At 53.3% G+C, this 24579-nt stretch overlaps 7 protein-coding genes across 7 annotated transcripts; 2 read left to right on the plus strand and 5 right to left on the minus strand.

The window, feature by feature from the left end:
• Nucleotides 1-595: 595 nt before the first annotated feature.
• Nucleotides 596-1624, plus strand: BDP81DRAFT_392783 (uncharacterized protein; the record flags this gene model as incomplete). Its single annotated transcript, XM_060587747.1, has 1 exon — nt 596-1624. One exon carries the CDS (start codon nt 596-598, stop codon nt 1622-1624), a length of 1029 nt encoding a protein of 342 aa, XP_060446765.1.
• A 539-nt stretch (nt 1625-2163) lies between these two features.
• Nucleotides 2164-3209, plus strand: BDP81DRAFT_202887 (uncharacterized protein). Its single transcript, XM_060582565.1, has 2 exons — nt 2164-2592; nt 2664-3209. Exons 1-2 carry the CDS (start codon nt 2309-2311, stop codon nt 3103-3105), a joined length of 726 nt encoding a protein of 241 aa, XP_060446766.1. The 5' UTR covers nt 2164-2308; the 3' UTR covers nt 3106-3209.
• On the minus strand, nt 3175-5365 carry BDP81DRAFT_202881 (uncharacterized protein). The gene is made up of 6 exons (XM_060582564.1): nt 4707-5365; nt 4530-4643; nt 4189-4475; nt 4085-4105; nt 3717-4028; nt 3175-3649 (listed from the first exon to the last, which is right to left on the minus strand). The coding sequence occupies exons 1-6, from the start codon at nt 5254-5256 to the stop codon at nt 3314-3316; spliced, it is 1620 nt and encodes a 539-aa protein (XP_060446767.1). The 5' UTR covers nt 5257-5365; the 3' UTR covers nt 3175-3313.
• Nucleotides 5366-5705: 340 nt separating this feature from the next.
• BDP81DRAFT_405231 (muts domain V-domain-containing protein) lies at nt 5706-9082 on the minus strand (the record flags this gene model as incomplete). The annotated part of the gene is made up of 5 exons (XM_060588932.1): nt 5706-7202; nt 7258-7684; nt 7739-8338; nt 8394-8623; nt 8683-9082. 5 exons carry the CDS (start codon nt 9080-9082, stop codon nt 6097-6099), a joined length of 2763 nt encoding a protein of 920 aa, XP_060446768.1. The 3' UTR covers nt 5706-6096.
• Nucleotides 9083-9914: 832 nt separating this feature from the next.
• Nucleotides 9915-11072, minus strand: BDP81DRAFT_202914 (transmembrane protein 32). The gene is made up of 3 exons (XM_060582566.1): nt 10971-11072; nt 10780-10892; nt 9915-10699 (listed from the first exon to the last, which is right to left on the minus strand). Exons 2-3 carry the CDS (start codon nt 10833-10835, stop codon nt 10312-10314), a joined length of 444 nt encoding a protein of 147 aa, XP_060446769.1. The 5' UTR covers nt 10836-10892; nt 10971-11072; the 3' UTR covers nt 9915-10311.
• A 689-nt stretch (nt 11073-11761) lies between these two features.
• Nucleotides 11762-13256, minus strand: BDP81DRAFT_459905 (HMG box protein; the record flags this gene model as incomplete). The annotated part of the gene is made up of 3 exons (XM_060593594.1): nt 11762-13003; nt 13063-13134; nt 13203-13256. The coding sequence occupies 3 exons, from the start codon at nt 13254-13256 to the stop codon at nt 11762-11764; spliced, it is 1368 nt and encodes a 455-aa protein (XP_060446770.1).
• A 6926-nt stretch (nt 13257-20182) lies between these two features.
• BDP81DRAFT_448256 (uncharacterized protein) lies at nt 20183-22643 on the minus strand (the record flags this gene model as incomplete). The annotated part of the gene is made up of 5 exons (XM_060592269.1): nt 20183-21925; nt 21981-22079; nt 22133-22250; nt 22315-22409; nt 22479-22643. 5 exons carry the CDS (start codon nt 22641-22643, stop codon nt 20183-20185), a joined length of 2220 nt encoding a protein of 739 aa, XP_060446771.1.
• Nucleotides 22644-24579: the final 1936 nt, after the last annotated feature.

The raw sequence follows: 24579 nt of genomic DNA on the forward strand, positions 1-24579 counted from the left end.
GATCATCGTGCCCAAATCGCCCCTCTTGACGGCGGCTCTGAATCTCCGCCCTGAACCTCCCCCACTTGAGTCCCACCGAGTGGAATGGCGAACAATGGGCGGGAGCTTGAAGCTATCAGCTGCGTACGGATACCTACCTTACTACCTACGGAGTACTGCACAACTTTTGAACGGGGCTGACATGTGCAGCCAAGTAGTCCGACCAAATGGAGATTACCGAAGAGACATGAACTGCTTCCGGTCTATTGGCATGCTCAATGCACGTCTCTGTCTACCCTGTGCCTTACGCTGAGTAGGTACCGTTTATCGCCTAGAAGGCAAGGAATGTATCCGCTCTTCAAGCTCAAGGTACGGGGTACCTAACCTTAAGCTTAGATAGGTACCTAGGTAGGTAGCCCATTCCCGGCACACCAACGATACAAGAAGCCGACAGAAAAGGCAGGCATGAACCTCGGTCTATGTCACTCTGCTTCCTGCCATTTCGTCCCCCTTGCACTTGCTCGATCATGTCACCGGCCTTTTGTCTTGCTGATTCCAAGTTGCCTTTCTAAACCCTCAAGCGCCTATCTCACACTTCTTCTTCACTACTCTCAGCATGGTCGAGCAGAATAACCGCGATATCACCCCCGGTCCCAAAGGCAAGGGCAAAGAAGCTTCCGCAGCCCCTCCCTCCGATGCCCATACGGCTCCCGAGGATGAAAGAGCTCTACATCAGCAAAGTGACCGAGATGCACCCCCCAGTTCCTCATTTGCTTCACGCCTCACGGCATCTGCAGCCAGCCTTTCTCGCACCGCTCTAACACCTTCGTCTGCGACCGAAAACATTCGCAATGGAGCTACGAGAGGGAAACATTCACTCGGAACCACCTCCACCTCTGCCCAGGGCTCCGGAAGCTACAGTGATACTGCAATGTATCGTAGCTCAAACAGCTTGAACCCCGGCATCGCCATGGGCTTCAATTCGGCAACGGGTACATCCACCGCCGGTGAACAGCAGTACGACGAATTCATGGACACTCAAGCTCAAGCGGTCTTCGATGACCCCTCCCGACCTCAGAGCTCAGCTGAGGTTCAGGAGAGCAACTCCGGGCCGGTCCTCGTCAGCGAATACAATCAACACATGCCTTTGTCATCAGGCATCAAGTCCGACTTCCAACAACAAGAGGCTAGAGACGGCCAAGGTGTTGTTGAACTACTTAATTCTCTCGATCTGGACGATTTTGACGGAATCGACGATGACCTGCAGACGTATATATCCCCACAAGAAGAATTATCGTTAAAAAGGGCCCTTTTCGACGATAACCATGGAAGACCTACCTCCAATTGGACCCGTCTTCTCGACTTCGAGCCTCAATTCCTCGGCGGAGGCGATCTCACTGAGTTATTGCAGCATTTTGGCGTGGCCGATGTGCAGCAAGCCAGAGCCATGTGGATGGAAAGTTGGAACGATGTGCTTACCAGCTACACGGACGAAGTTTGGGGTGACCTCGGGTCCCTCGCCCGAGAAGCGCACCGAGAAATTGAAGAGGCGCGCGAACATGGGACAGGAGCCACGACAGGCCCCGGCGAGATGCAGGCGCTTCAACGACTCAGACAGATTCTAGCCCATGTTCGAGGCCATTAATCGAAGCGACGAGGGTGCTGTGCAAAAGCTCGCTCTGTGCGTCAAGACCGGGGGCTCGATGGTTTGAGGGCCGGGGTTGCTCTGCCAACTGTCTTTCGCCCAATGACATCATGCGATTGCAACGCTCTTTGGCGTCTTCCCTACCCCCCTCACCCTGCGAAGCCTAGATAGATGCCCAGCCACCTCACCCACCCTGGCGGTCCTTTTGGCCTGGGTAATCCGAGGAAATTCGCATGCATGCAACCCACTCACCAACAGAATGACGGCGGGGCCGGACAGCTCACCTTATTTTCTCACAGTAGTTCGAGTGCAGGGACGAGGAACTGGGCAAAAGCCTTGGCTGTGGCTGACAACCAGCAGATTGACAGCGGGCTGGCTTTGACACTCGTGTAATCCTCCTGTTGGAGCAGCTTTAGAGCGACATACAAGTACCACCGTTTTAGCTCTCTAGCCCATCCTCCCCTCTTCCCACATCCATACCGAATTTGTGGCTAGCCTGTGAGACAACCGCTTGATGCCATCCGCAACGGATACCTGACTATTCAATTCTGGATCGAGGAGGCACCGGCTTCTCTAATACAAAGTTAGCAATAGGCATTCTTCCACCTACGTGCGGCTTGGGCTAGGGAACAGGGACGCTACGTCAACCACAAACCGGGCCTGGCCCGATATATCCGCGAAATCATGAGGTTATCACGATGGACAACACGACTGGCAATACTGGCGGCAACAGAGACGGCTTTCGCCCTGAGCCCAACTCCGACCTCAACCAGCACCAAGGCCATGGTCCCCGCCGCCGCTTACGTGCTCGGCGGTGCGCAGTTACAGCTATTCAGGCGTCAGGATTGCCCGGCTGGCACTTCCAAATGTTCGGATTCGCTAGGGACGTCATTTGATGGAATTTGTTGCGCCACGGGACAGGTGTGCGAACTAGACGCCAACAACCGGCCAGCTTGCTGTCCATCTGGGTATGAATGAACCTCAAGCGTGAATTTTATAATGAGTTAAGGCTTGGCTAACGTGGAGTTGCGCATTGCAGAGCTGTTTGTACCGGCTCAGCTCCGACGACGGCACCGACTGCCACGGCAGTTTCATATGTCCCTAATGCTTACTTTCCATTCCCATACATAGCGACATCACTCGACCGCGGCGAGTGCTCATCAGCCCTCAGCCAATGTTCCCGAAACTACCAGAGTTGCGTCACTCAATTGGACGGCAACGCGGGCTTTGGTGTTACTGTGATAGTTCCCGGCGGGGGTGGAACCACCGTCGCCGCAACCCGGCCGGACGTCGGAACATCGGCGACCCCCATTTGTTCCAGTCTTAGCTCCCAAGCATGCTACGGCTTGTCTAATGACCAGTGTGCTCAATCGACAACGGTGAACGGCGTCGTCATTAACGCCGCAGCACATCCAACAGCGGCCTGCGTGGCTAAACTCGCTGCGGGCTTGGGAATCGCTGTCTTCGGTGCCATGCGATGAACGGCAAGTCAGACGACTATCATTGCAAACAGTTGAATCAACGTCGGGATATGGTCGTTTGCGCAGGCAAAGCGGACTTTTGGAATTTCGTTACCATCACGTTCTTTGTGGTTTTGGTTACTATATGCCTGGATGAGATGGACAGGGTGTACCCCGATACGCTGCCGAAGGTCACCTGGCTATTGAATGCGGCGTTCCGACATCTTTATTAATGTTCTTCTCTATCGTCTTGTACATTGAGTCCAACAAAGCGCCGGATGTTTTGTATCGCGGTGTGGGCCCAAGCCTCGAGGACGTCGCTGAGGACTTCAATCATGCGACTGAAGAAGAAGAGGCTAATGAAGGAGATTCCGGCAATCACGGCAAAACAGACCCAGTACATCTTCGGTGTGTAGTGTTCCACCAGATCGGGTATCTCTACTGAGAAATAGCTGGTCATGAAGGTTATGGGGAGGAAAAAGACGCTCAGCTTGGCTAGTACGGTAGCGCTCCTGCTCAGGCGGGCAGTTGCTTGCGAGTCCCTTTGGGCCGTTAGGTTGAAATACTTTTCAGCAACATCGTAAGCAAAACTATCAATACAATCGGCTCAGGAATGCTCCCCGGAAACCTACCGTGTTTGAAAGTGCGTTCTGCTCGTCCAGGTACTCCTGGATTGTGTTGAGCATCAACAGTTGCAGTCTGTCTCCAAGGCGCTCGAAGCGACTTCTTGCTGACAATGAGATGTTCACCTCACCGGAAATACTGCTAGATAACTCTAGGTGTCCGTATTGACCCTCGCGATAGGCATCCAGCGACCGAGGCCAGCAGATTCGCTTGATGAGGCTTTTGTAGCCCTCAAACAGGTGTTGGAGCTGGCTGAGCTCCTTTCTTAACTTATGCAATGATTCAATAATCTCTCCCGTCTTCACCTTGGTTTTTTTGTTCTTGCTCGTAAGTTAGCCTTCTGCTCATGGTACAGCGTCAGTGATCAGTGACCTACCGGCTTCAAGATCGAATCACTCTACAGCATTAAATGGTATCAGCAGGTATTCTATCCTCGATTGAAAGCCCATGGTTGCTGAGGAGTCCGTCCTCGTTACTTACCAATCGACCCAGCTCATTCTTGGAAGTTTTTAAAACGGGCAGAGCCGACGAATAGTCCTCGAAGAGATAATAGAAGAGATTGCTCGAGCCCTCGCGGGCAGTGTTGCCGTCAAGTTCCGAGCGAGGCATGGCTTGCCGGACCGGTTTCAGCGAGAGAAGCCTTTGCTCGAAATCTTCTACGCCGTGCTTGGAGAGTTGACACAATACGCTGGTCGTGTTGGATCTCATGTTGACGAGTTCCTCCTCGTCTTCGGACGATGGCGTCTCGTGGAAAGACACCACGACGGCTATTGTCGGTTGGTGAGCATGCGTAACAACAATTTCGCAAGAAAGAAACGTACAGTCGGAGCAGAGAGCAAGCCATGACCAGTGTCTAGGCGGCAGTAGACTTGGTTTCTGGTCGGTGATTTGGGACCGTGGACGGGTATGCAGCCAGTTGGCACCGATGCAAAGGACTAGTTCTGTGATCAGCCTGCCTTCTGGCAGTCCTATGGAGTTGCAGCTTGCTGAAAACTCACAGTGATTCCCTTGGTCAATGGAAGTGTAGTTAACCGTCTCCTTCACAAGTTGATAGATCTCAAGCTCCTCCAACACTTGTGCCTGTGTCTGTCCCGGCGGTGGAGGTCCAAGGCCGTCGGACGACGACCCCTTCTCGACATCTCCTCCTTCTCCTCCTCCTTGCGGTGACATCACCGGGGTCGGGTTGGCCTGCTTGAGAGACGACAAGGCCGGAGCCGTCATGATGGCGAGCAGTCTCTTAGAGAACTCGTACTGGGCGCCGATGCACTCCACGGCTGGTTTCTGCATGTTCGGCGACCAGATGTTAATCCAGCGCACCATCCCCTCTTTGCGCTTCCGGATGACGAGGTGACTGAAATCATCAGAGGTTAGATTGAAAGCGATCAAGGCCTCATGGTGGCTAAACTCGACGACAAAGTTGAGAGCCTTGTCGTTGGCAGCCTCGGCTTTGACGCGAGCGTACACGGCCTCATCGTCCAGATTCTGGAACTTGTCGTCCAAGGCGGTGGTGGTGGCAGCGGCGGCGGCGGTGGTGGTTGGTATCGCCATGCCTTCTAGCCCAGTTTGATGGTTTTGCAGATTCGGATTCGTTAGACATGTGAGACTGTGAGAAACATGTGGGATGATGAGGCTCGCGGTGATGCCTTTGAGCTGCCACCATCGGCGATCAAAGTGCTGTACGGATACCTCAGCCCCCTTCGCAGTATGTCGTTGCTGACCCATGTAATAGAGAGAGTGGCAGGGGCAGAACGCTCTCAATTGTCTCACTTGATTCGCTGCAAAGGATCCGCCTATGTTGGTTCGCGGCGGCTATCTGCATATGCGTCGGCGCCTATTTGAGGTTTCAATAACATCCAGCCTGGAATTATGCAACAGGGGTATCAGGGGCTGCGCAACGGCTGCTGAGGCGACTGATTGTTTTCATAAAGAGACATGGTTCGGAAGAGAGTATGCGTGAAATATTTCTGAAAACATGTCGGCTGCCTCTGCCTGCAATTGTGTTCCTCAATGTGGGAGTAGGAGTTGTAAATAGCATCGCCAAGTTGGACGATCAATGCGCTGGCATCCACTCGTCAAGCTGCAGCATCACGTTAATGCCCTAGGTTTCTTTGCAAAGTCACAGATGATATATCGAGACAATGAAAGATGCGTGCATCTACCCTTTTTGTTACTTCGGTTCGTTGATCTATGTTTAGGGGTATCACCGAAGGACTCCTACAGTGCCAGTTGCTCGAATCAACCACACAACAACATATTGGTACATTTTCTGCACATCTCTTCAACGTCAAAGTAACTCTCTCCATCTGCGCGTTTTCTGAGGTAGCTTTCACCAGACACCGCGCCAGATATCTCACTGCTTTCCACAACGCCCGGGTTCTCGCAAATACTTCACTCAACGACTGCCGATGTCAGGAGATCCCGCAACATGTCCAGTGTAGACGCACTGCCTCGCCATCTAGAATCGGACTCTCCAGGCCCCTTCAAGCAGACTTGAAGAAAGTTTCGGGCGATTTTCTCAGCCTCCTCAAGTCGAGCTTCGTCTTCGGCATCTAACCTAGCACACGCTGCCCCAAGGTCTTCATTTCGTGCTAGGAGCAGAACAATCGCCTCGGCTCGCTCAACGACCGCGGTGTCAATGCCATTCAGCGCCGCACACCTGCTCCCAAAGCTTGATGTGCTCCTTCCAGGAACTAGGCGGTAAAGAAAAACAACTTGGTCCTCCATCTGACCCGCGTCGATGTCAAGACGGACCTCCATATGCGCAAGCGATAGCCCTGGTCGCTCCTGAAGATAACCGCCTTCGAATATCTCATGGTAGTGCGTTGTGACCAGAACTTTGGGAGACTGTGAACCGAGATTGCTGAAATGGTCAATGAGGGCAGTCATCAACCCGGCTCCATCGTCAGCTGCCGTTCCTTTGCCAAATTCGTCGATTGCCACGAGTGTTCGACGAGTGGCACAATTCAGCAGAAATGCTACTTGCCTCAAGTCGGTACCGAAGGCACTCTCCGCTTGCGATACACTTTCCCGCGTCGAGATTCGGGTTAAAATTTGGTCCGTGAGACCAACCGTAGCGCCAGTAGCAGGCACGAAGCTGCCTATATGGGCAAGGTAGACAATGAGCGCAACTTGCTTGACATATACGCTTTTTCCCGAATGATTTGGTCCTGTTATAATGAGTGTGCTGGCGTTCATGTCGTTCTCTGGAGGTGATGCCCGTCTTCCGCTTGAGTCATCGCCAGAGCCACCGATGAGATTGCAGTCGTTGAAGATGAAAGCAGGTACTGCCAGCTCTTGAAGGGGGTGGCGTCCTTCGTAGATCGAGACAATGTTGTCTTCTGTCATAGTTGGACATGCCCAGCCATATTTGAGTGCTCCGCTTGCAAGGGCCACAAGGCAGTCAAGCTCACCACAAACCTCAGATATACGACTGAGGATTGCCTCATGTTCGAGGATCTTGCAGGCTAAGCCATGTAAGATATCAACCTCGAGGTCTAGAGAAAGATCAGTAAGGTGGGGGTATATTACCAGTGATACTAGGCCACAAACCAACAATTCTGCTGTAAGTGTCACCGAAGTGACCATCCAACTCCAGCATGAGGTTGTTCTTGAAGTAGACATTGTCATTCGCGGTAAATCTTTGCTCCCAATGATCGCTGGACAGTCCTTGGCCTTCGTAGCCTGCCTTGTTGCCCTCGAGCAAAGGGACGACAGTGAGGAAGCCCAGTTGCGGCCAAAAGACACAGCCGGTGACACATTTGCGAGCCCACGTCGGGAGCTCCAGGGACAACGCTGTGCTAACCTCATTCAACAGGGATTCCAACCCTTGATATGTCTGCTTCAAGTCATCGAGCTCAGCGTTGACGTGCAATCTCACAGCAATGCGTGAGTTTGCTTTGGTTTCCTCGAAATCGACAACATTTCCTATCAAATCAATGATTGCTGTTAGGGCGTCTACAGCGACGGCCTGCACAGTCTTTTAGATAGAATTAGCTTGAGCTTCGGCAGATGAGTTGTTACCATGGCTGACCTTTCGTATGATGTCAAGGCCGTTGGCATTTCGTAGTTGAAGTATGGCGTCTCTGAGCCGCAGCACATGGAGTGAAAAACGAGTCAATGTCCACCAAACACCACGCTCAATTGAAGCACAGCCAGCCGGAGATTCCGCTGCGCCTCTTTGCAACTGAGCCAGAGTTTTCTTGATGTCTGTGACCTTTCGCAATCCTTGGGATATGCTCGCAAATGCCTCTTGATTTCCCGGCTGCAAGAATACTGCTATGGTTTCTTGCCTCTCCCGGATCATGTCGATGTTGACCAGTGGTCGCAAGAAGAGTTGTCTAAGCCTCGCCTTGCCCTGAGGGGTACCGGCGAGCGGATGGAAGAGTCCGAACAGAGATAGGCTCTCTTTCGAACCGGAGGCTGCCTTTCCCGTGCCGGATATCAGGTTGCTCGGGTGTAATTCGGACTGGAATACCTGAAGGGAGGAGAGTGTGTCAGCGTTGACGAACATGAAGTCCGCCAAAGCAAACATCTGTAGCGACAACCCGATGTTTCTCTCTGTATCTTCTGGCGCTCGTCCAACATTCTGGAGTCGCAAAGTCTCGCACAGTACGGCACCGGCACAGCCAATCTAGCGCGTGTTAGAATCACATATCATAATTATGGCATTCTTCATCATAGCTTACTGATATAACGCTCTCTAGATCTACAAAAGACCCGAGACGCATCGTCTTGAATTCTTGACATTCCTCCCGTGCACCTTGTAAGCCATGATTGGAGAAACCGAAGCCGGCATTCGTCACCAGAGCATGTTCTGATGTGGCGATCGGTAAATTCGTTAACCTATCCATGGCAGCAGCGTGACTGAATTCAGTTGAACCGAGAAGCCGTAGAATGTAGTTGTACCTTTCAGATCCTTTGAGAACAATTCATCAACGCTCAAAAACACTGCCCCTATTTCAAGAGATGACTTACCTCGGTCCACAATACTTTGATGCTTCTCGAAGAACTGAAGCACTACATCTGGTACTTTCAGTGGCAACAAGACGGTCGTTGGTTGAATGTGCAGCATGAGCAGTTCGACAAACTGCAACGGTTCGGTACAGGTCATATCTTGCAGGAGAAACAGGCTGTTCTCCTCTGTGCTGTAATAGGCACATCCAAGGACACCTTTCACTTGAACGGAAATGGCCATAAGAACCTCGTTTCTCCGCTCGGCTTGATCTGGTGCTCCTCTACCAAGGAGTGACGGATCCGAGTACTCGCTGGCTGACGGTGGGAAAGGGTTGTGACCATTGCCGGATCCGACTCCAGGGGCAATCGAGGGCAAGAAGTGATTGTCGACCGGTAGTGTCAGTAGACTTCCGGGATCCATGGAGTGGTTTCTGGATTCTGCATCTTCAATGTATCGTATTGCAGATGGCGAATTTTCCTCGAGTGATGGCACACGGGTACCACGAGGGCTCGAGAAGATGGGCGAGGTGTGATGCGGACCAACCACACTAGAAGTACCTCGAGATCCTCGAGATGCACGGGCAGAAGATCCTCTCGAACGACGAGGTGTATATGAGCTCCCTCTTGAGCTGACGTCCGAGCCAGTCCTTGGGTCATCTCGTGGGCCTCCCCGCAAACCACCTCTTAACCCGCCTCTAAAGCTTCCACGGGCGGATCCTCTGCGAGATCGACCACGCCAGGGACTGGACTTGACGCTGCCTCGTCCCGGCATCGTTGGGCAGAGGAGTAAGTGGATGACAACAATAAGACTCCTTGAATCCAGCACGGCGAGGGAGAACAGGGAGCAGTTTGTGTCTTTGAAGGGAAGAACTGATTGACAATCTAAGCGTGATGTATTGTATGGGAAAATCGAAGAACGAGATGAAGAGAAGTCCCGGAAATTCAAGTTTAGGGGAAGGAGGCAGTTTCGAACATACGCAAGTCCAGATATGCATGGCACGAGTTTGCTCGCGGCAGGTTCGGATCATACGCAGCTCCAAGTGCCAGAAACCTGGGCTCACCTCAAATCAAGTCGTGCTTGCCTCGGAGACGCCTGGTAACGCACCTACCTGCCTTACCCATCTCGTGTTTAAGGCGCACCTGACGTACATTAGGTAATTGGCTTGACCAAGCTTTTCGACTGTACTGTAGAAGGCACGACTGAACCGCGGAAGGAGCACCTGCCTTTGCTGACATCTTCCAACGGATTCCCCGTATGCGTAACGGTCCACGCATAGAATATCTTAGGGTACTCCAAGGTAGGTAATTAATCTCGCTGAGGCTAGGTTGCCGTCTACGGAAGTCTTAAAGGGGCACTTCTCTGGTGTGTTGGGGAGCCAGAGGTGCGAAACAGCCTTCTTTTTTCTCGGTTCCTTCTTGGTTCATTTGTCTTTTGATTTTCATTTAGGGTCGACAGACCCACGAGATCTAGATACCTGACCTAGTTCACGAGGAAGGGTATTGACCCATGGTGAACCTAGGTAGGGAGCTGCCCGCGGAGGCCCTTGCGATGGGCACTTTGACCTGGAGATGCATAGCCACGACGGAAACGCGTTGCAGGAATGTTGTTGGATTGACTAAATTCGTTGGTATCGTTGGCCATCCCACAACTCAACCCGACTTGGCCGCAACTCCAGCCTTGTCCCCAGCCTTGACCCAGTTTGTAAAGTCTCGCTTCTGTTTCCGAATGTCGGCAAAGCCAGGCCGGCTCTCGAGGATGCGGAACGGGTTGCCGACGTAGTCCTTCTCCACCTCCCCGCTGCCCGTCAGGAATCCCATCTCGCCCTCTCGCTCAATCTTGCCCGCCCACACGCGCCACTCGATCGGCCGGAGGTTGGGTGCGCCCAAAACCATGCCGAGGACGACGATGAGAGTCGCCACGGCCGCTTCGATCGTTATGTCCGCCGGTAGCGAAGTGGTAGCTGCTGAGGCGGATGTTGCTAGGGGCGAAGCTGCTCGAAAAGATTGCAGAGCGGAGTGCTCTTGGGCAGAGTAGCAGCTGTTGAAAAAAGCAGGTGTTAGATGATTCTGTGGCTAGTTTGAGAGAGCGGGAGCGGGAGCGGGAGAGGAGAGACTCACGCATGGCCGAGGAGGAGGAGGCCAATGGCCGTGATCGAGCGCGAGATCCAGGTCATGATGTGGAAGGATATTCGACGCGAGCCCGTTGATGCAATGATGCAATGACTTGTCAGCTGCCACAGGGTTAACAGCTTGCTCTCATTGAAGGATGTGGAAGAAAATTGCTCTCTTCGAGACAGTCCCGGACTTACCTTATGAAGCTCAAGAGCTCAGTAGGTGGGGTGGGCGAAGGGTGACGTGCGGGATGAGGCAGCTAAGATGGACTCGACGTTGAACTCAATGGCGCCGGGAGCTCTGGCTGTCTGCGTACGTTACTGTGGCCTCGTTAAAGGGATTGGATGTTACTGTGTGGGTCAGATATTGCAAGTACAAGGCTCTCGATAACATACTAAGGCATCGCGATCGCAATATATGGTTTAGTTACATAAAGTCCGGACCTGACGCCTGCAGGGTCTCCCCAACCCCCCTGGCTTGTCGCTTGTGCATCCCGACCTCAAACATATCAACGCCAGGATATGATTGTCATGGCATGAAACCTTTTGCTCACAAAAGATTTTGAATCTCTCTTCGCTCGCAAGTTGCCAGCCATCCCCAGGGTCGGGCCCGAGAAACGGGGCATACGATCGTCACCTCTCCTGGCCAACACCGCTTCGGCTCTGGAGAACGCCGAATTATCGGGAAAGCACTGAAAGCTGGGAACATTAAGTAGGTACTTGTATTTGGAGAGCCTCTAGCTTCGGTGTGGACGCCCTCGATGGGGCAAGTCCTGGGCCTCTCTCTCCTCGCCTTTTCTCCTATTCTCTCTGCATGTTCGTTTCCATAAGGATAACACATTCATCTCCAGTCTCAACAAAACCAAACAGAAATGAGATTTCCGCCTACGTTCTAAGATACCCAATACTCCTGACGCCCTTCCTTTTCTCGGACAATGTACAAACAACAGGAGCGGTTATCGAGCCGCCCTCTTCAAGTCTCCTTCCGCTCACTCTGGTTCTATCCAGCTGTTGGTGAAGTGACTGCTGTCAAGCTCCTCCACTCTCCAGCTACTTTCTGGTCCTCTTAGGATCTGAAGTTGGGGGTCTTGCAGAAGACTTTCTTCGTATCCCATACCGTCAATTAGTTCCTGCCTTCCGTCGCCGAAGTTAAGCGGGTTCGTCCATCGCGGTACAGGTAGCATGTGATTGCCGTACACGTCGCCATACGGATGACCTCCATGGCCCATTAGACCCGGATCAATTATCGGATCGATGCCATCAGGATGCGACATTGGACCGTACTGATCCATGCCGTCGTAGTGGTGGTCCATTGATGGTGCTGCGTAGCCCATCGCTGGTGACGGTGTCTTCCTGATGAGCACGTCTTCAACGAAGCCGGTGGCGTCCTGACGCTGATGGACGCTCTGCTGGTAATATTGGCCGCCGCCAAGCCCATTCTGACTGTATGGTGCTGGGAGAGGCTTTCCCGGGTTGCTGTAATGGTACATGGACTGTGTCTGCACGCCGAGACCCATGGGACTCGTCTGCAGTGGTGGGTAGTTATGGAAGATGGACGGCGGTGCTTCATTCCTGCCGTATCCTTGTTTCCTTACTTGCCTGCTCCTGGAGCTTGCGCGGCTCCCCCTCCATTCCATGTCGTCCATGTCGCCTTGATCCGACTCCTCTTCTTTCGCCTTGGGTCTCGGTTTCGACGGTGTAAACTTGTAGCCCGGGTGAGCAAGCTGGTGGTTCGCACGTTCTTCTTTCGCCCATTCATTAAACTGGTCCCGGATGGGTTCCGGCTCCAAAGGCCAGCCGGCACCGCAGACCTGAGATACAAGCTGATGGTTATTTTGTGTACAGAGGCTTTTGGCGAGATTCTGATACGCCTTGCGGTACAACATGAAGGCGTTCATCGGTCGCTTGACCCGGCCTGGCGTCTTGCTCTCTTCGACCTCCTTCATCCGCACTTCTGAAGAACGTTGGACATAGGCACCAATGTCCGCTACTGGAACATGCGGTTGCTCCTTCGCCAATTCGCTCAGTGGGTTCTTGACGACATCAAACTTTTTGGCCGACTTTGCCCGCTCCTTCTTCTTCTTGGGCGTTGACTTTTCGACACGTGAAGCTCTCGCTGCGAGCGGCTTGATGGTTGTCGACCCCTTGTGGATGTTGAGACCGCTGCGGGTGGTCAACACCTCTTGTGGCCTCGACGGCGTGGGTGGTGATGTGTCAGGGGTGCTGTATGGCTGCAAGAAAGCATGTGAGTGTCTGTTTTTTTCATCAAGAGCAGTAAAAAGTTGCTTACCTGGTGGCTCAGCTCCCCGGACATTGGGGCATATATGGAGCTGACTCTCGTGTCATATCCATGGCTATATGACTGTCGAGACTTGTTAGCAAATGCTGTATTGGCACATGTGAATCTGAGCTCGGGACGAGCTTGCTTACCATCTGACCATCATGTGGGCGATGGGAGTATGGAGAGTGGTGATCGTATTGCATATCTTGTTGTGGACCAGGTGTACCGTATCGAGAAGGAGTTTGCATGCCACCCATATCACTCGGGTACAAGTGCTCTCGGGGGTAGGATGTGGCTCCTTCCGGGCGTATCAAGTGATGCAGTCCGTTTGGGTAGATATCATCGCTTGAGGGAGCAGGGGACGGGGGACCGTTTTGCTCCATTCCTCAAGGCTGGAAGCAGTGAGGAGGGCTGTTGGGATTGTCTGTCGTCGGCTGCTAAACAGTGTTGGCTTACTGGGTAACAAGAAGAGGGCGAAGACGGTGGATTGGGCCGAAAGACGAAGAAGCAGACCAAATGGATTTTGTCAAAGTTGTCTGAATCTCCAGTGTTGCAGATCCGCGGGGGGTCTCTGCTTCTTTTCCCAAATCTAGTAGTTTTGTTTTTGTCTTCACTGGCGGCTGTCTCGGCACTTGTGTATGGATAATGTAGTCGATGGATGATGGGCAAGTGTTGGTCTCCAATGGTAACACAAGGTGAGGCCTGGGTCAGGTGACGGATGTGTATGGCAGCAGACGCAGGCTTCCAGGTGAGTAAAGGCGAGAGGGAAGAAGACAAGTAACGGCAGCAGTGGAGCAGATTGCTTGAAAGAGGCAGCTGCACCCACAGATTATCTACATTCAGTAGATGTCGAGGAGCCGATGGTAGTGTTGGTCAGGGGGTGGTGTGTGCATGAGAAAGAAGAAGAGGGTGAGCCAGGCAGGATGGGTCGGACGGGGGGAGTAAGTAGTAGTCCCCGGTGACAAGAGAGTGGAAGTAGGGCTACAGAGAGATTCAAAGATACAGCTCGTTCCTGAGGGGGTCGGTCTTGTGCTGGTGGTTGTTCAGGAAGTACCTGGAGTCTCTGACTGTGTATTTGTCTCTGATCCGTATGCCTATTGCAGACGCAGCTGCAGCTGCAAGTATGCAGTGAGGTGCGGTGCGGTGTTGCAGGGACCAGGGATGGCCAAGATGGAGGGCGGGTGAACGAGGTTGCAAGCAGCCGAGAAGCAGGGATCAGTGGTGATCTGGAACCGTTCCCCTGGGATATGGGATGCAACCACAATGTCCAACTGACGAAGGCCTGGTGGGCTGGTCAGGGCTGGTCAGGGTCAGGCTTATGAGGGTTGAGAGTATGACGAGAGGCCAAGCGTAGGAAGCTCCATGAATAGCCTGTCTTCTTTCTCTTTGATGATAGCGGGGGAGAGAGAGGCGGTAGAGTGCCGATGCTCTCGGGTGGTATCGTCGGGCTTTCTCTTATCTGCTTTGAGAGTTCTCGTCGTTGTTCAGGCGGTTGTTCGTCTCGTTGTTCCTCGGGGCTTCTCTTGTCTTTCTCTTTCGGTCTCCGGCGCACATTGGCTATTCTTCTGATCCCCGCTCTTCTGGTCCCAAGATAGCAATGTTGGGTGACGATGGTGATGGGTTGCCGCCCCGCGTCTCCTTGCCAGTACGGTTTCTTTCTCTTTCTTTCTTGATCCTTCTGTGGGTGATGGCCCTGGTCATGCACAAGCTGGACGGGAGTACGGCGGTGCTGCAGAGGGGTAGGTGGATAGTCGAAATGGGAATAAGAGGCAAGGATGAGCCGAGTTGAGCTGAGCTGAGATGGTGTATGTGTGTAAGAGAGAGAGCGTGCCAGATGGATATCTGAGGGTCTCAATCCGAATCTGAATCTGAATCTCAAGCGAATAAGAGATCCTGGTCGTGTTCAAAGAAACCCAGAGGCATAAGGAAAAAGCCAAGGGAAGTCGGTCTTTGTCAGGAGGGAGAACCGACGAGAGGATTCATTCATTCAATCCTTTGCAAGAGGGGAGGGGCGAGATGGGGAGTGAAAGAAAAGCGTTCGGCTGGGCTGGGTGGTTTTATGTCTACATGTTACGCATGTGCATCTACGCAAGTTGGGCCTCTGCTTCTTTTGCTCTAGCCTCCCTTCTATGCCGTCGCTGGCTTCTCTGTGTCCGAAAGAGCATCTAGCTGATTGCCGCATTCGGACATGGTAAGGCTGGTACGGCCGCCCGGCGCCGCTTTCAACCCCAAGCCCTCACCACCAAATGGCAACCCATCCGTTGGTGCTGCTGTTCTGTTTGGCCGTCTTCGGTTAAAGCGAGCGAGATAGGACCCCCGCCCCTGCTGATGCCGGGGGACGCTGGTGTCCGGTATCCTGGTGTTCGGTTGAGTATCCATATCGCGAGCTCGGTCATATCGTCTACTGCCATCATAATTCCTCGTGTCGGGTTGTCCCAAGTGGCCAACGCGGCACGGCACCAGTGCCATGCCATGCTCCTGCCATGCTCCTGCAATGTCTGGCTATTGGACATGTATACAAAACTGGTCGACGTTGACGGGGGCGGTAAAGGACGCAAAGACACCAACATGGCGGCAGAGACGATGTGAGAAGCGCGGCGCGGCACAACATTGCTCACCAACAAGCAGCAGGGGATATAAAGACAGGGCGGGCATCGCTGAGGTGGGGAGACTCCTCCCTCCATATGAAGTCTGAGGATGCTTTACTGCCACAATTGCCTGGGCGGTGCTGCATCTAGTGCATTTGCTTCATCTGATGTTGGTAGCAGCGCGGACGTTCAAAAGAAGACGAGACGCACCGCTTCTTCTTGAACTGACGGCATGGCTCCCATCTGAACAGGGATTCATGTCTCGCTCTCTCTCCCCTCAGTCTCCGTCATCTCATCCCATCTTCCCCCACCGGTTCACGCTGATAGCCGGTCAGTTCAAGACCATCATCCATCTCCTAGCAAAGTCAAATGCGAGGGAACTCACTCAAGTTCCAACCTGACTGATGGCCTGTACCCTTGTCTCTCCCCCTTCCTTCTATTTTGTCGTGCCTATTCATACATCATTGAGGTTCCGACAATGTTTACTTGACAGTGCTCCCTCTTCAACCCACCCCTCCCCTTGGCCAAGCCACGCCTGCCCGGATGTCTGTGCACGTGTTCGTCTCTCCCTTCACGGCTGAACATGCCTAATTTTAATCTTTTTGGGGGGTTTTTTTTGCAGGAACAATCCATGATGGAGGGCAGGGCAGGATACATGGCGCAGGAGGTCAGAACAGCATCGCAAGAGAGGCCGAAGCAAGGGAGTCCATGCCACAGCTGGTATCGTGTGAGGCAGAAATTAAGAACAGGATGAGGTGTTGATACAGAACCGCAAGTGACCAGGGTTGGAAGATGCAATGCAAATATCTAAGGTTGGACCGCAAAAAATCAGCAGAATAAACAGGTTGAAGAGCGGCTAGATCTTGTTCCTAGCATCAAGAGTAAAATGATCGGCAACGTGGTGCCCTGGCCCGGAGGAAGAAAAAGCAATGAGAGGATAAAGTTGGGAGTGGGAGACTGGGAGTGTGGGACGCACTGCCCTCCCCTTCCCTCCGGGACTCCACCCAGTTGGCACTTGGCAAGTACCAACGCAGCACGCAACCACGCAACACGGTTTTGGTAGACGAGGCAGGCAGGACCCATGCCGGCATGGAATTGGAATGTTTGTTTGCTCCTTCTGCTGCCGGAAGTGTTGGTGGCGTCACTTCTGATTGGTCTTGTCCAGAAACAGAACGTGGCGCGCATTCCACATCGCTCCTTCTTTGACACTTGCTCGTCGGTCCTTCCTAGGTTCCTGGCACGGTGCGTAGGGATCGGTGCATGTCCGTCTCTCTCTTTCCCATCTCGTTGCGGGCAAGTACTTACCATAAGGTAGGTAAGGTAGGTGCCTGCCTTACCTTACCTTACCTTACCCTAAGGTACCTACCTACCTACCTTACGATATCTGTTGGTGTTCGTCCCATCCTTCCGGCTCATTTCGTCTCTTACCTTTTACCTTGCCTTGAGTAGTCTGTCGTTCATCAGAAGCAGAACTGATGGAACTCTCTGCCTCTTTCTCCTCACCCTACCCTCAAAAGTACCATATCTCGCAACCCGAGCCAGAGCCAACGTTCATACCGCTATCTTCCAGGGACTAACATTCTCACTCTGTTCCTTCGCTTCATCACAAACACGCAGCCTCGGTATCTGCATCGTCAACCGTGCCCTTGCATCAGAACCAGGCCTCACCATTTCGGGCCAGACCAGCAGACAACCACAACCGTCCAGCTGGTAAATGAAAATTACGGAGTACTTTCCAACAGACAACACACGCCCTCTACCCCACCGACGTCGGAAGCCTGGCCTGGGTCAATTAGGCACCGTGGGCACTTGTCATTGCGCAGCAATTTGTTTCTCGTTGTTTCCCATTCAAACCCACATCAATAGGAAACCGTCGCAAATCATCCCCACAGTGTCCAGGGTCCGCCAGACACCCATGGCACCCAACGCGCGCAGCAGAAACCGGCATCTGAATCTCATCTTTGACTATTATGCATGGACCTGTTCAATACCTTACCTTACATAGCGCATCGTTCCAAGTCATCCCTATGGACACACCTCCACTCAGCAGATATTGTTTGGATTCTCCCGAATTCTGCTACGATATCCAACGGCCTTACTCGGCCTAGGCCAACATTAAAAAACATCAGGACATTCTGGTCTTGGGTCCAAGACTGAGGTCAGCCCAAGGTACCTACGGTGTTAGATTCAACCGGACAGAGAAGAAGTTCCGGTCCATAAGCTTCGTATATTTCGGCTAGCCCGTTGTCTTCCGAAGGATGCCGCCTTCTGCAGTGTGCGGGAGAGCTACCGCGCTCTCTCTCAGTCAGCCTCTGACCCGAGGTGCTACCTGCTAAGGTCGCCGACCTTTTCTGGCCTGTGGACTCTAGTTCAGCTTCTCCATCGTCGTCGATCTTAGCCATGCCGCCATGCTTCCGGACGCCGCAAGAGACTCTGCCCGGTCGTCTGTCATCCGAGCTACTCGCCCGTCATCCTGCGCTTGCGGCTTACGCCTGCAAGCTACTTTGCGCCATGTCTTCGTCCGTGCCTCTTGGCTCCAGATCTGGCCCTAGAGCTGGCTCAGAAAATCCCCTAGTCTGCGTCTTAGTGTCACGTTCTGACTCTTGACGGCGGCCCATCTCACCTCTTTTTCGCTCTCTTCTCCACATACGCAGGCACTGGCCGGCCGCACTGCAGGCACACAGGAACGGCACCGACGGTGGGATGGTGGGATGGCATGGCAAGGCAGACTGCTGCATCCTCAGGCTCCATGTCGATCCGAACGGAACGCATCCAATGACATCCAACAATTCCAGCCTCTAGCCTCCTCCTGGTCAAATCTACAAAGTTACAAACTTCACCAACACACTCCAACTCCCAGACTCCCGTTGGCCCCTGCTCTATGGACCTCTCCTCCAGACTCCCACAGGCTACCGGATGCCGCCGCATGCATCTGCGCATTCACTCGTTTTCCATTCATGCAAGGCACCTGTTCTTGCAGGAGCCATGCATCACTAGGCTGCTGTAACGGCCCCCCCGGCCGGTCCTTAACTCCTCGTCAGTATCCATAGGATTAGGAGTTGAGAATCAGACACTTTGGCACGTTTGGGAAGAGATGTCTGGACCCTGGACACATGTCGCCGCCGCCGCCGCCGCTGTCGCCGTCACCTCCGCCATGCCCGCTAGTTGATATCCGTATCGGCGTTTACCTCAGGTCCAACGCGACTCGCGTTCATCTTGGCATCAAGTTGGCTTGCCGCTCATGTCTCCCGGCCCCAATGTAGCCCGCGGCCGTCTCCATTCGCCTCCCCACCTTTCCGCATGTGCATGCATGGCAGCATGGGCACGCATATGGCAGACGTGCAGCCCTCCTCTCGTCCTTTTCTCTAAATCTGATTGCTTATATGATCATGCTCAGGTCGTGCAGCCGAAAGCCATGCGGTGAGGTTGCGCCGAGATGCAAACCCGCTTTCGACTGCCTCCCTTGAACACAACGTCAAGGACGCCGTTGCTCTGCGACCCGAGAATGGCACCGCGCCATCTCCGGTGACAACATTGGTGACGGCCGGATATGGCCCGTCGTGGTTCCGTAGGCACGGAGGAAAACACGCCGGTGCTGGTGGTATCGACCACCACAGGTCAACAGTCGTCTGCAATCTCAACAGCCCGAGACATCCCTCGAGACCAACGGGAAAAAGACGTCAAGGATTTGTGCCAGTTCAGGCCAGGCAAATACAACCGAGATCCACCCTGGCTCTGTGTATCCTCGTGTGCCCGTCTTCCCCGTCTTCCCCGTGCAAGACATAAGCGAATCGCTATATAGGTTGCCGCTCAAACCATCGCCCGAGCCTGTCTCGAAGCTTAGGCCATCGATTCGTTGATTGTGCGGCTGGAGGTGGTTTCTTACTTTGACTTTTCACCTCTTGTATTTCGGGCACAGGGCTGGCTGGTGGGACATGCAGTGCGGGCATTCTAGATGCGGCCCTATGAGAAAATTATCGCGGCCGGCCTCTGATACAGTGGACCTGTTCTCTCTGCAGAGACGGTCATTTCTGAGACATGCGGTGGCATATCCAGGCCGTATGGGCCCAAGGTACATACAAACAGATCTCACGAATAGTTATCATATACCGTGCTCGCAAAGCCTCTCTGACCTGGAACACGATCAGTTTCCTGCACCAAGCACTTATTGCCATACGCACATCCTTAAAGGAGCCCGGATAATATACCTAAACCTGAAATTTGATCTCATGCACAGCAAGAGCAAAGTTTCCCATCATTTTGTCGCCAGCGTAAACGACCTAGATCATCTTCATATGAGCCCGTGTTTAGAAATCTTCTACTCGTTACTACCTGAGGTATTCTATGAAGTCGTTCGTCATACAAGTGTTATCCATACACATCCAAACAGCCAACTCATGTCCATTCTGTGGAAGGGCCGTAACAGTTCAACCACCAGGCAGAGTCCGTGACACAGCTCCTGTAATTCTTACAAAGGAGTAGTTCCGCGTGTCCATTGAAACGGCCGTGTCGTATGACTGCCTCGGACTCCTCGTCTCGTTTCAAAGCGCACTTGGGCTTGCACCTGGAGGCTGTGGCCGTCGCACAGGCTCCACAGGCTTGATAGGGGGCGTCAAAATCTGCTGACGTGGAGATGGCGACAACGTCGCCACAGGCGGCAAGACGGAAGGGAGGGCAGGCGTTTTGATGCTTGGGGGTTGCGGACGGGGCATGGGGGGAGAATGCTTGGTCGGAGAGAGTCCGCCTTCAGGGGCGGGCAGTGTGAATGATGAATGTGCTGAGCCCGGGATGCCATGCTCGCGACTGATAATGGGCGTGGCTTGCAGACTGGAGTTTCCATGTCTGGGCGATGAGAGGTCCCGCGGAGCTGGCGTTGTTCTAGCTCGCGGTGGGCTTGCAGACAAACGGTCGTTACCGTTCGCCAAGGATTTGCCAGCACCCTCGCGGTGAGCTCGGCTATCATCAGCTTCATCATTCTCGGCCTTGGGTGTTTTTGGTTCCGGGCTGTTCTCCTTGGCTCCATCTGTCCGACGAGGTTGGGTCGGTGATACAGAGCGGCGGCTAATGAACGCAGACTTTGATGGTGCCCCAGTCTCTTGTCCGAGCACCGGTTCCTTCTCCATTAGAACCGACTCATGCCCTGTCGATGAGATATCATTCGTCTTCGATATATCGGAAGTATTTCCCACTGCTTGCCCTGTCGAGCTTGGCTCGTGGTTGCTCTCCTTGGACGGCTGCTTGGCGGGAGAGGAAGATGCATCAGCTGGGCGGTTGACCTTGAGCTTGATAGTCGTCTTTGGTTTTGCCGCGGCTTCTTCCTCCCGCCGCTTGCACGACTGGCAGACGAAATGAAACTCAGGCTTCTCGGCTTCGGTCTCACTGATGCCGAGGCATTTGCTGTGCTGCCAGACGTTGCACTTTTCGCACGCCACACTATGTGTACCATCGTCAACCTGACCATAGACGCCGCAGATGCAATCGAAGATCCAGTCTTCCTCCTCGTCTTCAAGCTCCTCCAGTGCTCGCTTGTTCTTCTCTATCTCGGCTTGCAGCCGTCGCTCTGAGATACGACCCGAGCCACTGCGATTGTCCTCTGAGAGTTGGGAGAGTTCCCGTTCATGTTGTAAGCGGCGAGCCTCCCGTTCCTTCAGTCGGTTTTCTCGGGATACCAGTCTCAGGTCCCGCTCTTTCTCGATCTTGAGTTGTTGTTGCTCTTGTTTCCTTGCTGCAGCTCGTTGGACTTGCATCACCTTGGCTTCTTCCTGGGCCTTCTCATCTTGCTTCTGCTGCTCTGCCTTATTTGCGATACGGCTGGAGCGCTTCGCATTTGCCATTTTAGCAAGATTCAACAACTCTCTCTCTCGCTGCTGCTCTTTGCGTTTCCTCGACTCCTCTTGCTTCTCCAGGATAGGAAGTAAATGCTCTTGCAATTGGTCTCGCAAGATCTTCTCGTTGTCGTCCTTGGTTTTGTGGAAAGACGCAATGATGTCTTGTACATCTTCCAGGCTGACGGCAAGGCATTCCCATTTCATGTTGCCGAGGCCGGTGTCCTCGGTTGTATCAGCAGACGTATCGGCTGGTTCATTTACAGACTGGTCCGCATCGTCTGCGCCGTTTGGTGCAGAGAGGCGTCGTCTCTTGTTTGAGCGGGATCCGTATTTCGCAGCTTTGGGCTTCTTCTTGGGGGTAGGTGGGCTTGGCGGTTCAGTCATTCGATAGACTCTGTTGTCGTCGAGAACAAAATACGTCCGGTCGTCTTTATCCCAGCCAATAGGCTCTATCCGCTGTCCGAACCTGTTAGAATGCCACAGCATGATAGAAGGATACCCGAGTACTCACCCAACTAGCTTGATCAATGTCCTTTTGTTCTTCCATCTTCTCCCTGACGCGCTCGGGGCGAGCCATGACCCATTGTGTCATTTGTTGAAGAACTTGTACCTGCGTTTGGGTTAGACAAACTACACTGACCTATAGATCAAGCATGCATTTACCTTAGTCAAGACATCGAAGTCTGTGAACTTGGCTGCGATTTCTTCTGTGCCAAAGGGGTTCTTCTCGGGCGACCTTGCCAAGTATTGCCTTCGCGTGTACTCGTCAAAGAGCTCGTGACTATGACACATTAACATCGGAAAGCCCCCCATGCGACAAATAACAATAAGGCTGGATAACATACGTGAGGCCACGATGCGACGAAACGAACTTGAGTAGGGCGAGCCCGATATCCTGGAGGACAGGAGCATTCGGCTTCAGGCATTCGGTCTCGATATCCTAGAAGCGAGCAGTCAGTGAACGGTAGCTCCCGTGGAATATCGTGAATTAGGGCATAGAGTCGCATACCTCTGTATCTAGGCTGTCATCAATCTTGACGACCTTGCCAAAGAGATAGATCCACTGGCACAGGTTTGCGAAGTGCCATTGATTCCGCAAGCGAAGGAGCAGAGAGTCTTCTTCTTTCGAGCCATTCTCGGCCTCTTGCAGTGTCCTTTTACGAGACGACACCATGGTTGTGCTTGCGTCCTGCGTTGATGCGCCAAGGTAGTCAAAAGAGGAATCGATGCAGCAAAATTGTGGTGAAACAGCCCGGCCTGGTGTTGCTCAGAAAGCTTGCTGGAAACGTCGTGGGTATAGCTCAAGACTGTCGCGTCATTGATACGATGTCGACGCGCGGTGAAGCGCCGATGAGTGAAGGTCTCGCAGGTATGTTCGGATTAGAGGGAGTAGGTCCGCCGTCGATCAATCGAGATAGGTCTGCGGGTCAACTGTATGGAAGGGATCGTGAGACGATGACGAGGGGTTGATATTATAGGTCAACAGTAGAACTAATCGGGGGAGAAAAAAATCGACGTGGAAATTTGACTGAAACGAAACGGAAGTTGAATGCTGGGGGCGTCGTTCAGCACCTAAGGGAAAAATAACGGTAAGGCGAGGCAAAAGACACGGGATGAAGTCGAGTGGATGCAATCAAATTACCTTACTTTCTGGCGTGGATGGTCTGTGGCTCCGAACGTCAGTGCTACTCGATCTTGTCTGGTCTGGACGCGTTTGGGCCGCGGCGTATCTATGGTACAGGCGCGTGTAGGCGCCTGCCCGACGGGTGGCATGGAAAATGGGTCCAAGCTTATGCGTGCTGACGGGCAGGGGCCAGCGCTGAATGGAACCTTGCCCACGCTTGCTCAGCCTTACCTAAGGCACAGTTACATAATACACCCACGGAGGGCGGAACGGGGTAGGACGGAGGGGCAGGACGGAGGTAGAAGACGAGCCGGCCGGTGGTGTTCGGGAGGGAGTGGATCCTCCGGGAGCACGACACTTTTGGTCTTCCCTCTTCTCTAGACTTTCCTTCCAGGCTCCCCGGACAATCCTCAAGGTTCCCTCGGGTCTTGGCAATTATCCCTGCTGTACTCGAATGCCTATGGTGGGCGCGAAAAAGAAAAAATCCCACCGCTCCACGGTCATTTGTGTACTTGCGTCCTGTGACTGTATCACAGTATTTACAAACGGTGTCTTCCGGTGTTGATATTCATTGCTTGCACTCAGATCAAGGCTGATGGCGATGGGGATATTTGGGACCTTACCACGAGATTACGTAGGCATACTCCACAGCGTCGGCTGGACGGAGCCGACAGGAGCTGGGCACTGGGCACCTTGCCTGGCTCTGAGAATGGAAGTAGAACTTGAGTATCCGTACTCCGTACAAGTTTCCCCCAACACCATAGTACTAGGTCATTGACTGGCTCTTTCAAAAAGGGCTAGAGTGTGCAGTTTGATGGCCTACGTGCCTACCGCAGTAAGGCACTTATTTACATTACAGTACGACTAAGGTAGAGAGGGCATATTCGTACGAGCTTGCGGAATGCCGTTAATGCGCGTGCCGTTCTTCCACAGGCTGCCGTCTCATCCCCGTCCCATCGTCTCAGTCGGAAGTCTACGTAGGAAGAGCCGGGTGCCGCATTAGACCCTAGGTAGGAATAGGAAGTAGGAAGCCCAGTAGGACTTCGTATCCTCTGCATGAGCCCTGCAGCAAGTAAGGTTCCAGGGGCTCACCTCACAAACCTGGCAGTTTCGAGACGGGCTGAATGGGACGGTGAAACACGCCCACATCTGAATACACACTGTGTCGGTACTTTCTCGGCCCCTGACGGCGCCCCGTGTTCTCGGAACCCGAATCAACCTGGAAGACTCTGCCACTGCCCACCTCCTTACCCTGCCAAGTGCTTGGGTACTGCTAGTGCCTACGAATCTCAACGGTTAGATAAGTACCTACCATTCCAGTGGCCTAGTGGGAGTAGGTCCCTGCCGCGCCAGCCGTCTTGGGGAACACGACGAGCTGAGAATAGAAATCCCATTCCCGTCTCCAGCAGCCCGCCTTGTGGGGGCATCAGTGACAAGTATCCTTACAGTGCTTTCGACTCTAGCCACTGAATCTGCCATGGACAAG

This window comes from Colletotrichum phormii (genome assembly GCF_030913505.1).
Source record: "Colletotrichum phormii strain CBS 102054 chromosome Unknown BDP81scaffold_7, whole genome shotgun sequence".
In the NCBI taxonomy this organism is placed as follows: Eukaryota; Fungi; Ascomycota; class Sordariomycetes; order Glomerellales; family Glomerellaceae; genus Colletotrichum; species Colletotrichum phormii.